Source organism: Sminthopsis crassicaudata, chromosome 3, assembly GCF_048593235.1.
Source record: "Sminthopsis crassicaudata isolate SCR6 chromosome 3, ASM4859323v1, whole genome shotgun sequence".
Taxonomy (NCBI): domain Eukaryota; kingdom Metazoa; phylum Chordata; class Mammalia; order Dasyuromorphia; family Dasyuridae; genus Sminthopsis; species Sminthopsis crassicaudata.
In genome coordinates, this window is record NC_133619.1 from 397,978,809 (window position 1) to 397,992,031 (window position 13,223).

Sequence of the window (13,223 nt, forward strand, 5' to 3'; positions counted from 1 at the left end):
TTTGGGTGAAGTGGCCTTTGAGTTTTCTTGATCTTGAAAGCCGTTTTTATATTTTCAGAATCTGTAGCTATATGTTTGCAGAAGCCTTCAGAAAATAGGGAGAGAGGGAGGAAGGGAGGGAGGGAGGGAGGAAGGTAGGAAGGTAAAGGAAGAGAGATACAGAGAAATTAAGGGAGGTACCACTTTCAGATTCCTGATCCAAGATAATTTTATAAATCTAGTCTGCTTTTCCACTAGAACTTCCAATCAAAATCTTTGTGCAGTTTAGTTCCTTCATAGCTTAAAACTGCAGTAAGACAATTTGTCTTGTGTACAGAAAAAAAATTGGAGATAATCTCAGAGGGAATGCAGTAGCATTAATGGAAACCAGGAAAGCCATCTTGCAAAAGCTGAGATTTTTAGATACATTTAATATTTATCAAATATTTGGCACATTCCTTTCCTTCAAGGAATTTGGGAGTCAAAGACCTGAATTAGAATCTGGACTCTAGCCATTATCAACCATCTAGATGATCTTGTACAAATGATTACTTATTACAGAGCCTCAATTTTATCTTCTGTAAAAAGGGAATTGCATTGTTACCTCAAAGGTCCTTTATAGCTGTCAGTCTTCTACTCTGATACTTCTATTTATCTTCTTTATTCAGAGCAGGGTTTCTTAATCTAAGACCCATAAATTTGTTTTAAAAAATATTTTGATCAGTGTATTTAAATATAATTGCTTTCCTTTCTGATAGTTTTTATGCATTTAAAAATATTATCCTGAGAATCCCATAGAATTCACCAGCCTGTCAAAGGGGCGTGTGGCACAAAAAAAGTTAATCCCTTGTTTAGAGAATGATCTTTAGGCTGAAAACTGTAGAACAGAAATAGTTAAGGCAGATTTAAGGATAGAATTTAAATCTGAAACAGGATCATTAAATTACTCTAAATGAATTGGCTTTCTTGCTGTGAATTTCACCCCACATTCTGTTGAAGTGATATTAAGTAATCCCTGAGGAATTGAGAATAAAGGGAGCTGCAAAAAGATCAGAGAAGAGCAAATGTTCCAGTCTCTGGAAAAAAAAAAAAGATAAAGTGAATTTTGAAAACTTAGGTTTATTTATCACATTTTCTGAATTCTGTATTCAACAAACATTATTTGAGAAGAGTTTTTCTTATGTATGTACATTTGGAAAAATGATGAGGATGATAGTACATGAAAGTATTTTTTATGTACAGTCTGGTTTTTAAAAAATATATAAAATATAAAAATCTTTATAACTAATATATACAAATAATAAAGTCAAGTTAAACATATTCACCCATTGACGGTATTGGAAAATGAACATTTTTTTTTTAAAAATTTAATTATAGTTTTTATTTACCAGCTATATGCATGGGTAATTTTACAGCATTGACAATTGCCAAACCTTTTGTTCCAGTTTTCCCCTCCCCCCCATGGCAGGTTGACCAATACATGTTAAGTATGTTAAAGTATAAATTAAGTATAATATATGTTGTTTTGCTGTACAAAAAGAATAGGACTGTGAGATAGTGTGCAATTAGCCTGTGAAGGAAATAAAAAATGCAGGTGGATAAAAATAGAAGGATTGGGAATTCTATGTAGCGGTTCATAGCCATCTCCCAGAGTTCTTTCCCTGGGTGTAGCTGGTTCAGTTCATTAAGGAAAATGAACATTTTACTCTTCAACTTGAATCACTCTTTGACTCTCAGGAAATGAATAGCATGCTTTATCACTGACCTTCTGGAATAATGGTTGGTTAATACGTTAATTAGAATTCTTAAATTTTCCAAGTTACTTGTTTTTGCACAGTTTATTGTTTAAATTGTTCTTTTGGTTCTGTTCTTTTAACTTTGTATCAATTTATACAAATCTTTTCATGAAACCATTCTTTTCATCATTTTTATAGTGCATTAATATATTATAAATATTTTAGTCCATTATGATACAAATTATATTTCAGTACATTAATATTTTACAATTTGTTTGGCTAATTCTAAATAGATGGTACCTCCTTAGCTTGCAGTTTTTTTCATGTAATAAAAAGTGTTGCTTTAAATATTTTTATGCATATGGGTTTTTTTCCCTTTTGCTTTGATTTCACTTGGATTAGATCCCTGAGTCAAAAGAATGAACAGGTTAGTGACTTTTGGGCATAGTTTCAAATTGTTTTCAGAATATCTAGACCTATTCAGAGTGCATTAATGTTCCTGTTTGTCTTAGGTTTTCCAGCCATCTGATTGATGTAAAGGGAATCCTTAGAATTGTTTTAATTTGCATTTCTCTGATAATTAGTAATTTGGCCCTTTTTTATTTGATTGCTGATTAGCATAGATTTCTTTCTTTGAAAACTGCCCGTTTGTATCATTTGTTTATCTCTGTCTTTGAAAATGGCTTTTATTCTTAAAAATTTGAGTCAGTTTCTTATATGTCTTGGATATGAGGACTATTGGAGAAAAGATTAATGTAGTTCCTTTGATATGTTCATAGTAGATTAATGGTTTGACTACATAAAGCAAATATTAAATATATGATTATATTTGCAAATATATATACATATATATATATATATTTAAATAACAGTGAATGTTTATGTACAAACCATTTGTTTTGGGAAATCCAGCACATATTTGCATATACAACTGATTAAGAAAAAACACTCTCTGTTACATATGGATCCTAATCCAAATACTTATATCTATTCTGGGGCAAAAATGGAATAGACTATTATTGCCTTATCAAAATCATTTGATTCCCTGTGGCTGTTAACTCCTTTATCTTCCTTTTCTTTCCGTATTAGAATCACTTCTTAGTAGCCAAGAATCATTCTTAGTATATTATTTTTACTCTTAAGTCACTGACATGGGATTGGAACCTCAGTTTTATCAGTCTCATTTAATATTGTACCAATTATATACTGCAAATTATATCAAAAGAACAGCTTCCTAAAACTGCTTAGTATATCCCAAAAACTCAATATGAAATTGAATAAATAAATAAAAGTATAATTAATAGCTTGACGTTCTGATGGTAGTGGACCTTGTTTTAACAGATCTGTAATACAGGTTTTCTATTTCAAAGGAATTTATTTCATTATCCAAGGAATTCTGGATGTCAGCTGTAAGTTGTGATGTAGTAGAACGATCAATGGACTTGTGTCCAAAACCTAGGTTCAAATATTGACTCTTAAAAAAATTATATTTTTTAAAGTTTAATAGTATTTTTTCTCCTTTATATGTAAAGATAATTTCCAACATTCCTTTTTTGAAATATTTTGACTTCCAAATTTTTCTCCTCTTCCTTCTCTTCCTCCTCTTTCTCTCCTCTACTCTCCTGAAGATGGCAAGCAATCTGATACAGGTTTAATGTGAAATCATGTAAAACATTTCTACATTAGACATGTAAAAGAAAAAACATAACCAAAGGGGAAAAAACACAAAAAAAGTGAAAATGGAATACTCTGATCTGTATTTAGATTCCCATCAGTTGTTTCTCTGGATGTGGATATTATTTTCTATCATGAGTCTTTTGGAATTTTCTTGAATCATGTTGAGAAAGAAAAATCTGAACAAAAGGGGAAAAAAACGTAGAGAACTAGGTTGATCTTAGTTGATCATCACACAATCTTACTGTTAGCATTTTCTTGGTTCTACTTAACTTCACTTAGCATCAGTTCTTATAAGTCTTTCTGGAGTTTTCTGAATTTCACCTGCTCATCATTTCTGATAGCACAGTAGTATTCTATCACAACCATATATATACAACTCTCAATTTCCAAAACCTGACTTTTCAAATCTAAATATGTAACATGGGCAATTATTTCTCTTTAAAGCCTCAATTTTATTGCTGAAATCACAATATTATTTATATGCTTTCAAGGAGCTGTTGTGAAGATCAAGTAAGCTCATATATATGAAACACTTTTAAATTTAAATTCTAGTTATCTTATATATGGATAGGTAGGAAGCCCTGGCTTCAAGTTCTATCAACTCATAGTGTGCTCATGTGTAAATCACTTAACTTCTTAATACCTGATGAAGTTCTCTGACCCAGCAACTGCCAGTTGGTAATCAAAGAATAAGTTCCATGATAAAAGTTCCAATTACTGATGAAATTATAGGTGACTAAAATACATAGACAGATAACTTGTTGATTGAATAATGGAAATTTAGAGTTGATATTATTTTAAAGAGAGGCAGTGAAAAGAGAACTAGCTCTAAAACCAGGAGGATCTGGGTACAAGTTCTATCTCTGACACAGACCTGCTTTGTGATGCTGGGCAGGTAACTTAAATTCTTAGCATTCTAGGCAAGTGTGAATTACAGAAAGTGTGCTGACCCACATTGATTATTCATTCAGGGAGGTGATTCTGTGACGTGTAAGTTTCTTTTAATCTTTTTGACATACTGTATTTATGGGTAAGTTTTTATTTTATTTGAATTTAGAAGGGATTGCAAAAAGAAAAGCAGAAAGATATTCAATAATGAGAAGACCATTTAAAAATAAACATTGATTCAACAACTATTTGAGTACTTACTGTGAATCAGGTACTTAAGATCAATACCTCTTGATAAATTTAGTTTTTAAAAAATTATTCAGGTTTATTTTTTAATTTTTTAGTGTTTTAAAATTTTATTTTGAATTACATGTAAAGATAATTTTTAATGTATTTTAAAAATTAATTTTGAATTTTAGATTCTCTCCCTAATTCATTCCCATCTCTCTCCTTCTTTGAGAAAGCAAGCAGTTTTAATATAGATTATTCATGTGCAGTTATGCAAAACACTTCCATATTAGCCATTTTGTAAAAGAAAACACAGACTCCTTCCTTCCTACCTCCTTTCCCCCCCAAACCCCAAACAAAATAAAGTTAAGAAAAACTCTTCATTTATCTATATTCAGACTTCATCAATCCTTTCTCTGGGTGTTGATAACATTTTTCATTATGAATCCTTGGAATTATCTTGGAGCATTGTATTGCTGAGAATACCTAAGTCATTTACAAATAGTCACTGTGTAATATTGTTGTTACTGTTTATGATGAAATTTTCATGTTTTTTTTTTTTTGTAGGTGAGTTCATCCCCTTCATATCACAGTTATGATTACTGTGTATTTCCCTCTATGCTATACCCTTATTCTTTCTGTTTTTCCACTTACTCTGACTTCCCTCAAAAGTATGTTTTCCTTCTGATCACTGTCTCTCTTAATCTGCTTTCTCTTCTGTCACGCTTTCCTTCTCTTAGCCCCTCCCCTTCTACTTGAGCCAATTTAGATAAGAGTAAAGTTCAAGTATTACCTGCCAACCATTCTTCTTTTCCACCACTGTAAAAATTCTTCTCTTTTATGAAATAATTCACTCCATTCTACTGTAGTACTAAACCTAAAACTATATTATTAGGCAGCAGTCATCAAGAACATTTGGTACTGGCTAAGAAATAGAATGGTGGACCAGTAGAATAGGTTAGACACACAAAACATAATAATCAATGAGTGTAGTAACTTAGTATTTGATAAACCCTCAAACTCCAGCTTCTGGAATAAGAACTCATTGTTTCACAAAAATTACTGAGAAAACTTGGAAAATAATTTGTCAGAAATTCAGTATAGACTTATATCTCACACCTCATACTAAAACAAGGTTAAAATGGATACATGATTTGTGTGTAAAGGATGATACCATAAATAAAGCAGGAGAAGAAGGGATAATTTACCTATCAGATCTTTGGAGAAGGGAGGAATTTTTGACCAAAGAAGAACTAGAGAACATTATGAAATGCAAAATAGACAATTTTGATTACATTAAATTAAAAAGGTTTTGCACAAACAAAATCAACTTAAACAAGATTAAAAGTCAAGTACAAAGCTGATAAAGATCTCATTTCTAAAATATATAAAGAACTGTATCAAATTTATAAGAATACAAGTCATTCCTCAATTGATGTGGTCAAAGAATGTGAATAGACAGTTTTCAGATGACAAATTAAAGCCATCTATAGTCATATGAAAAAATGCTCCAAATTACTCTTGATTAGAGAAATGTACATTAAAACAACTTTGAGGTACCACTTCATATCTCTCAGACTGGAGGAAAAAATAATAAATGTTGGAGGGGCTATGGGAAAACTGGGACACTAATGCATTGTTGATGAAGTTATGAACTGATCCATCCATTCTGAAGAGCAATTTGGAACTCTGCCCAAAGGGCGGTAAAACTGTGCATACCCTTTGACCCAACAGTATCAATCCTGGGTCTGTATCCCAAGGAAATTATAGAAGGAGGGAAAAGGACTCACACATACAAAAATGTTTGTAGCAGCTCTTTTTGTGGTAGCAAAGGATTGGAAAATGGGTAGATGCCCATCCCTTAGGGAGTAGCTGAATAAGATGTGGTATATGAAGGTAATAGAATATTATTATTCCATAAAAAAACAATAAACAAGTTGATTTTAGAAAGGCCTGGAAAGATTTACATGAACTGATGTTGAGTGAAACAAAGCCAGAAATAATTATATATAATAACATCAAGATTGTGCAGTGTTCCAACAATGAAAGACTTGGTTCTTTTCAGTGATTTAGTGATCCAAGGCATTCCCAATTAACTTTGGATAGAAATGCCATTTGCATCCAGAAAGAGAACTGTGGAGATTGAATGTAAATCAACACATGCTATATTAATTTTTTTCCTTTTTTCTTTTTCCTTTCCTCTGTTTTTCCCCCTTTTGTTCTGATTTTTCTCTTTTAACATGATTCATAAAGAAATGTGTATTTAAAAAGTTAATATATATGTATAAGCAGAAAAAATAAATAAGAAATGTTGAAAAAAAGACTGATATAGTGTAAACAAACAAAAAGTTACAAGTATCTTCCAGTGTAGGAATGTATACAGTTTTTAATTTTATTGAATCCCTTATGATTTCTCTTTTCTATTTACCTTTTCAATGCTTCTCATGAGTCTTATATTGAAAGCAAAGCTTGAAAATCATATATTTCATTGAATATGTTTTCTTCTGATAGGTTATATTCAGTTTTCCTGGGTAGCTAATTCTTGTTTGTAATGCTAGCCTTTTTGCTGCTTTCCACAAAATCACATTCCAGGCTCCTCAGTCCTTTAATAGAGAAGCTGTCAAATGTTATGTTATCCTCATTGTGGTTCCATGATTTTCATATTACTTCCTTTTGGCTGGTTGTAGTGTTTTCTTCTTGACCTGGAAACTCTGGGATGTGGCTAAACTATTCCTAGGGGTTTTCATTTGGGGATCCCTTTAAAAGATGGATTTTTTTTCCATTTCTATTTTATCTTCAGGTTTCAGGATATCAGGGCAGTTTTCTTTGCTAATTCCTTGAAAGATGTCTAGATTTCTTTTTTTTTTAAATCATGATTTTTAGGTAGTCCCTTCTTAAATTATATCTCTGGGATTTATTTTCCAAATAATTTCAATGAGAGTTAGCGTTTTCTTCAATTTTTTCATTCTTTTGATTTTATTGGCTCTTCATGTCACATGAAATTATTACTTTCCATTTGCCGAATTCTAATCTTTATTTATTTTTCTGTTTATTTATTCTTCTGTTTATTTTTTGCTGAGGCAGTTGGGGTTAAGTGACTTGTCCAGAATCATACAGCTAAGAAGTGTTAAGTGTTTGAAGTCAGATTTGAATTCAGGTCCTGACTTTAGGTCTGGTGCTCTATCTGATGTGCCACCTAGCTGCACCCCCATTCTAATTTTTAAGGAATAATTTTTATTTCCAGTGAGTTTTTTATATTTCCTTTTCCATTTGGTCATTTTTACTATTTAAAGAATTCTTTTCTTCAATGAATATTTGTACCTCTTTTTTCTAATTGGCCAATTCTGCTTTTTAACAAGTTTTTCAGTAGATTTTTGTACCTTTTATATCATTGGACCATTTCTTTGTCTTTTTTTTTTTTTTAAATAAAAGCCTTTTGTTTTCAAAACAATGCACAAATAATTTGTCAACATTGACCCTTGTAGAACCTTGTATTCCAAATTTTCCCTTCTTTCCCTCTCACTACCATCCCTACATGGCAAGTAATCCAATATATGTTATACATGTTAAAATATATGTTAAATCCAGTATATGTAAACATATTTATACAATTGTCTTGCTGAACAAGAAAAATCAGATCATAAAGGGAAAAAATGAGAAAGAAAACAAAATGCAAGCAAACAGTAACAAAAAGAGTGAAAAATGCTATATATGGATTACAACTTAGTTCCCACAGTCCTCTTTCTGGGTATAAATGGCTCTCTTCATCACAAAATTATTGGAACTGTCCTCAATCATTTCCTTGTTGAAAAGAGTCACATTCATCATAATTGATCGGTATAAAATATTGATGTTGCTAGGTACAATGATCTCCTGGTTCTTCTCATTTCACTTAGCATCAGTTCATGTAAGTCTCTCCAGGCCTTTTTAAAATCATTCTTCTGGTCATTTCTTATAGAGTAATAGTACTCCATAACATTCATATACCATAATTTATTCAGCCATTCTCCATTTGATGGGCATCCATCAGTTTCCAGTTTCTTGCCAGTACAAAAAGGGCTGCCACAAACATTTTTGCACATGTGGGACCCTTTCCTTCCTTTGGATATAAAAGCCTAGTAGAAGCATAGTTTGATAATTTTTGCTCTCCAGAATGGCTGGATTCATTCACAATTCCACCAATAATGTATATTAGTGACTCAGTTTTCCTATATCCCCTCCAACATTCATCAATATCTTTTCCTGTCATCTTAGTCAATCTGACAGGTGTGTAGTGGTATCTCAGAGTTGTCTTAATGTGCATTTCTCTGATCCATAGTGATTTAGAGCACCTTTTCATATGACTAGAAATGATTTTAATTTCTTCATCTGAAAATTCATATCCTTTGACCATTTATCAATTGGAGAATGGCTTGAATTCTTATATTTGAGTCATTTCTCTATACATTTTAGAAGTGAGGCCTTTATCTGAACCCTTAAATATAAAAAGGTTACCCAGTTTATTGCTTCCCTTCTAATCTTGTCTGCATTCTTTTGTCTTTTTTAAGTGTTAATTTTCTTCAGTATTTTTTATGGCTGTTTTACCAAGCTATTGACTTTGTTTTCATGATTTTCTTGTGTCATTGTTATTTCTTTTCCCAGCTTTTCCTCTACCTCTCTTTTTTATTTTAAAAATCTTTTTGGGCACTTCCAGGAATTCTTAATAGATCTGTGACCAATTCACTGTTTTGTTCTATTGAGGTGGGAAGCAGCAGTTTTGACTTTGTTGTCTTTTTGTGAGTTTGTGTCTTGACCTTCTTGCCACCATAGTAGCTTTCTAGGGTCAATTTCGTTTGCTCATTTTCTTCAGTCTGTTTCTAGACTTAGTACTTTATGTTGAAGTTGGGCTTTCATTTGGAATGGAGGGAGTGTCTCAAGCTTCAGACCTTTTTTGCTGCTATTTTTAGAGCTAGCTCTGTGAGGTCTATGGATTTTCAGTTCTTCCAAGATGGTATAATTTGAGAAGAGGTGTGGTCACTGCCTTCTTGGCCTGTACTTTGGTCTATAATTGACCATAAGTATTTTTCTCTGCTCTGAACCCTGCTCCACTGGGCTGAAAACACCAGTGTTCTAATGCTTCTGGGACTTCGACCTAGAACTGAATATGGGCAATATGATAGGTTCCTGCACCTAGTGCCATCAAAGGGTCCCCTACAATCTCCTTCTCACCGATTGTCAGACCTCCTTACAATATATGTTGAAAAGTGTTGAAACTGCTATTGTCATTGAGGAAATGCTTCCACAGAGACTTTGGAAGCTAGTGAGGCTAGTGACTCCACCACTCCCTCTCTAATGTGACTGGACTCCAAGTCCAGCCATCATCCTGTTGGAAAGACCTTTCCTTTTGACTGCATATGGTTTCCTGCTCCACAATATTGTTTCATCCTTGTTGGTTCTGTTGCTCCAGAATTTGATTTGAGGAGTTATTTTAAAGTTGATTGGTGAGGAATTTGGGAGAGCAGAGGTGAGTCTCATTTTGACTGTGCCATTTTGACTGTCAATATATTTAGTTTTTTACCTCAAGAAAATCATCTCTTCAAAGAAAGAAGTTTTATCCTAAAAGAAAAATCTTTAGAGTAGTATTTTATATGATTGAGTTTGTAGAACCAAAGAAAATGGCAGCACATTTCTATTTTCTTCCATTAACAAAAATTAGATTTGTTGTTTAATGCTGTACACCAATAAGAATGATGAGATTGATAAAAATGTAACAGAAGATGACATTTTTCTAATCAGTGGATTTACAAAAAAAGAATATATTTTTGAAATAAAAGATAATAGAATTAATGACATTTATTTTTATTTTTTGTGTATATCCTTTCTCATCTTTTAGTAATTGTTATAAAATCATAACTTAATATTTTTAAGATTTCTTTTTTTTATAATAATTTTAATTTAAAAGTCTTAATTGGACGGCCCACCCTAGTTGGTTAAGAAATTCTTTGAGAAATAAGTGATTGAGGAAAAAAAAAACTTTTAGGAGTTTTTAGGAAGGTAATATAGTACTATTATGAAGCATTAGGATCTGGGTAATTTAAAAATAGAAATGACCAAAAGTCAGCATATGGAGAAAAATAATTCAATTTGCATAGAGGAAAAAAGTTGATGCTTTTTGATCATATTATAAACTGCCCCAGTACACTGGTTAAGACTATGCACTCGGGAGAAGTAGCATATTATATGGTGAGAAAAGGATTAGAATTTAATTTAGGACTTGGATGTGAATCCTAGGTCTTCCAAGTTATTGTGTGAACTTGGCAGATCTTTTAACCTATGAAACCTCAGTTTCCTTCTAAGTAAAATGGGAAAAAGTACTTATAGAAGAGTTGAATACAAATGAGATAATGTATATACACTGTTACATCAGTAATGATCACCATCATTATTTTGGGGTGTTCTTTACTAGCAGAAAAAGTAAGCTAATTGGATATTCATTTTCATTAATAGAAGCAATAGTGCTCATTATGAGGGAAGTTATAGTCTTAATGACAGTGTAGTATGTTGAACAAAATGCTGCCAGGAAATCAAAAGAGACCTAGGTTATTTTACAGGCTTTGATACTTAATAGTAATGAGATTCCTGTTAGTCAACCAAAGAACTACCATCTGATGGTTTAAGGAGAAAATGGGGGGGAAAAAATATCTATCTATCTATCTATCTATCTATCTATCTATCTATCTATCTATCTATCTATCTATCTATATATAAAGTGCTTTTACAAACCATGCTGTGTGTGTGTGTGTGTGTGTGTGTGTGTGTGTGTGTGTGTGTGTGTGTGTGTGTGTGTGTGTAGATAAGAAATTTAAATAAATACAAGGATAGTGGTTAGTATTATTAATACTCTACCCTAAAGAATACTGTGTTCACAGAACAATAACAAGCTCTGGGATGTACACAGAGGATGGGAATCAGGATGGTGAGGCAACTGGAGAATATGTGGCTCTTGGAGAATTGACTAGAGGAACTGAGTATGTTTAGTTTGGCAAAGAGGAGAGTTGCTTTAAGAACTAGGACATGGAAACTGTGTTTAGTTTTTTGGAGGACTACAAAATAAATATAAAAGAGGAATTAAAGTTGTTCTGCATAGCATTAGAGAACAGAACCAGAAATAATGAGAGTTGTAGAGAAATACATTTCTGTTTACTATAAGGGAAATCAATGCAATCTTTAAGCATAAGAGGCTGTTTTATAGAGTAATGCTACCCCTTAATGGAGATAATAAACATGGTTTAGATCAAGGCTTCTTAAACTTTTTCCATTGAGACCTCTTTTTGATTAGCCACTTAATTCCACATTGCTATGGACAGCTTTCTAAGGCTCTGAGAGGAGTTGCTCATTTGCATTGGTGAAAGTATTTCCATAGTTGGAGTTCCCTCGTACCAATTAAATCATAGGTTTGGATGGAAACAAACTTCCAGTTTAGGCTATTTGATACAATATTAGAAGAAGTTATTTCATTGTTAACTTTTTTTTCTTTGTTTCAGGTTTCCCCTCAAAAAACCTATAAGGTAAGTTCAGTACAGTAAACTTTTAAGTTTCTCAGTCATTCCATTATAAGAGTTAGACCTTTTGAATTTAGTATAAAACATCACAGGTCACATTTTTATTTAAGGATATTAGGATTGAAAAAGTGAATTGCAGAAAAATATTAATTTTTAAAAACCTCCAAAATATTAGAATATTTTACAATTGTAAAAGGTATCTAATGTCTTACTTCATTTTTACAAAATAGTATTAATAATATTTTTGTAGTAGATTTTAAAATATTGGTTATTGTCCAATAACCAATTAAACTGATGTTAAATGGTATTTAGGGTTGCAATCCATGAATGTACTTCATTTTCAGTCTTTCTAACCATTTTAGGAAATGAATTAGCTTGGATGCAATAGTAGAAGTATATTGCTAGTTTAAAGTTTTTTGTGTTTTTTTTTTTTGTTTTGTTTTGTTTTGTTTTTAATCATGTGTATGACTGTAGTTGGCCCTCATTTTAAAAAAATGAGTTTTGGCATGCTGGCATATCATAAGAATCTGAATCAATTTTTAGATGTTTTAGGAATTTTAACTTTGCACAGAATTAAATTTTAAATTTAGGTATGTAGTATTTACATGTGAAATGCATACAGGGATAAAATAATTAGCTGTCCTTTTTTCATCTCTCATCTTAACATAATTATCCAAAAAATTACTTAAAATTTTATAGAAAATCCTTCCCCCCATTTAGAATAGGTAGGGGTATAGTTTGCCTAATATTATTAGTTACCTTGGCTTCCTGACTAGTTATCTATCTTTTAGAACAGATGGACAAGAAGACAATGAAGATTAATTATTAATAATTCATATGTAGAAATAACTTTTACAACTTAAAAAGTTTGTTGTTGTTGTTTTTTTTTCCAGATAACATTTCTACATAGATTTGCAAGTTCTTATTCCCAATTTACACTTGAAGAAATTGAGGGTTAGAAAGGCTAAATGGTTTGCCCATAGTTATGTAGGTAATATCAAAGTTGGAACTTGAACCTAGGTCTTTCACTCTTAAATCTAGTATTTATATGATTGAGTTTGTAGAACCCAAGGAAATGGCAGTTACATTTCTATTTTCACCCTTTAACAGAAATTAGATTTGCACCAGCTGCCACTTCCAAGTGCTTGGGTTCTTATTTGTCAAATGAATGATC

The 13,223-nt window shown here is 31.9% G+C and overlaps 1 protein-coding gene across 1 annotated transcript in view; it reads left to right on the forward strand.

The window, feature by feature from the left end:
- Positions 1–13,223, forward strand: part of ARHGEF12 (Rho guanine nucleotide exchange factor 12) — a 169,708-nt gene that overhangs the window by 81,267 nt on the left and 75,218 nt on the right. Inside the window, 1 exon segment of the mRNA XM_074302550.1 lies at positions 12,032–12,055. Coding sequence (XP_074158651.1) covers positions 12,032–12,055 — 24 coding nt within the window.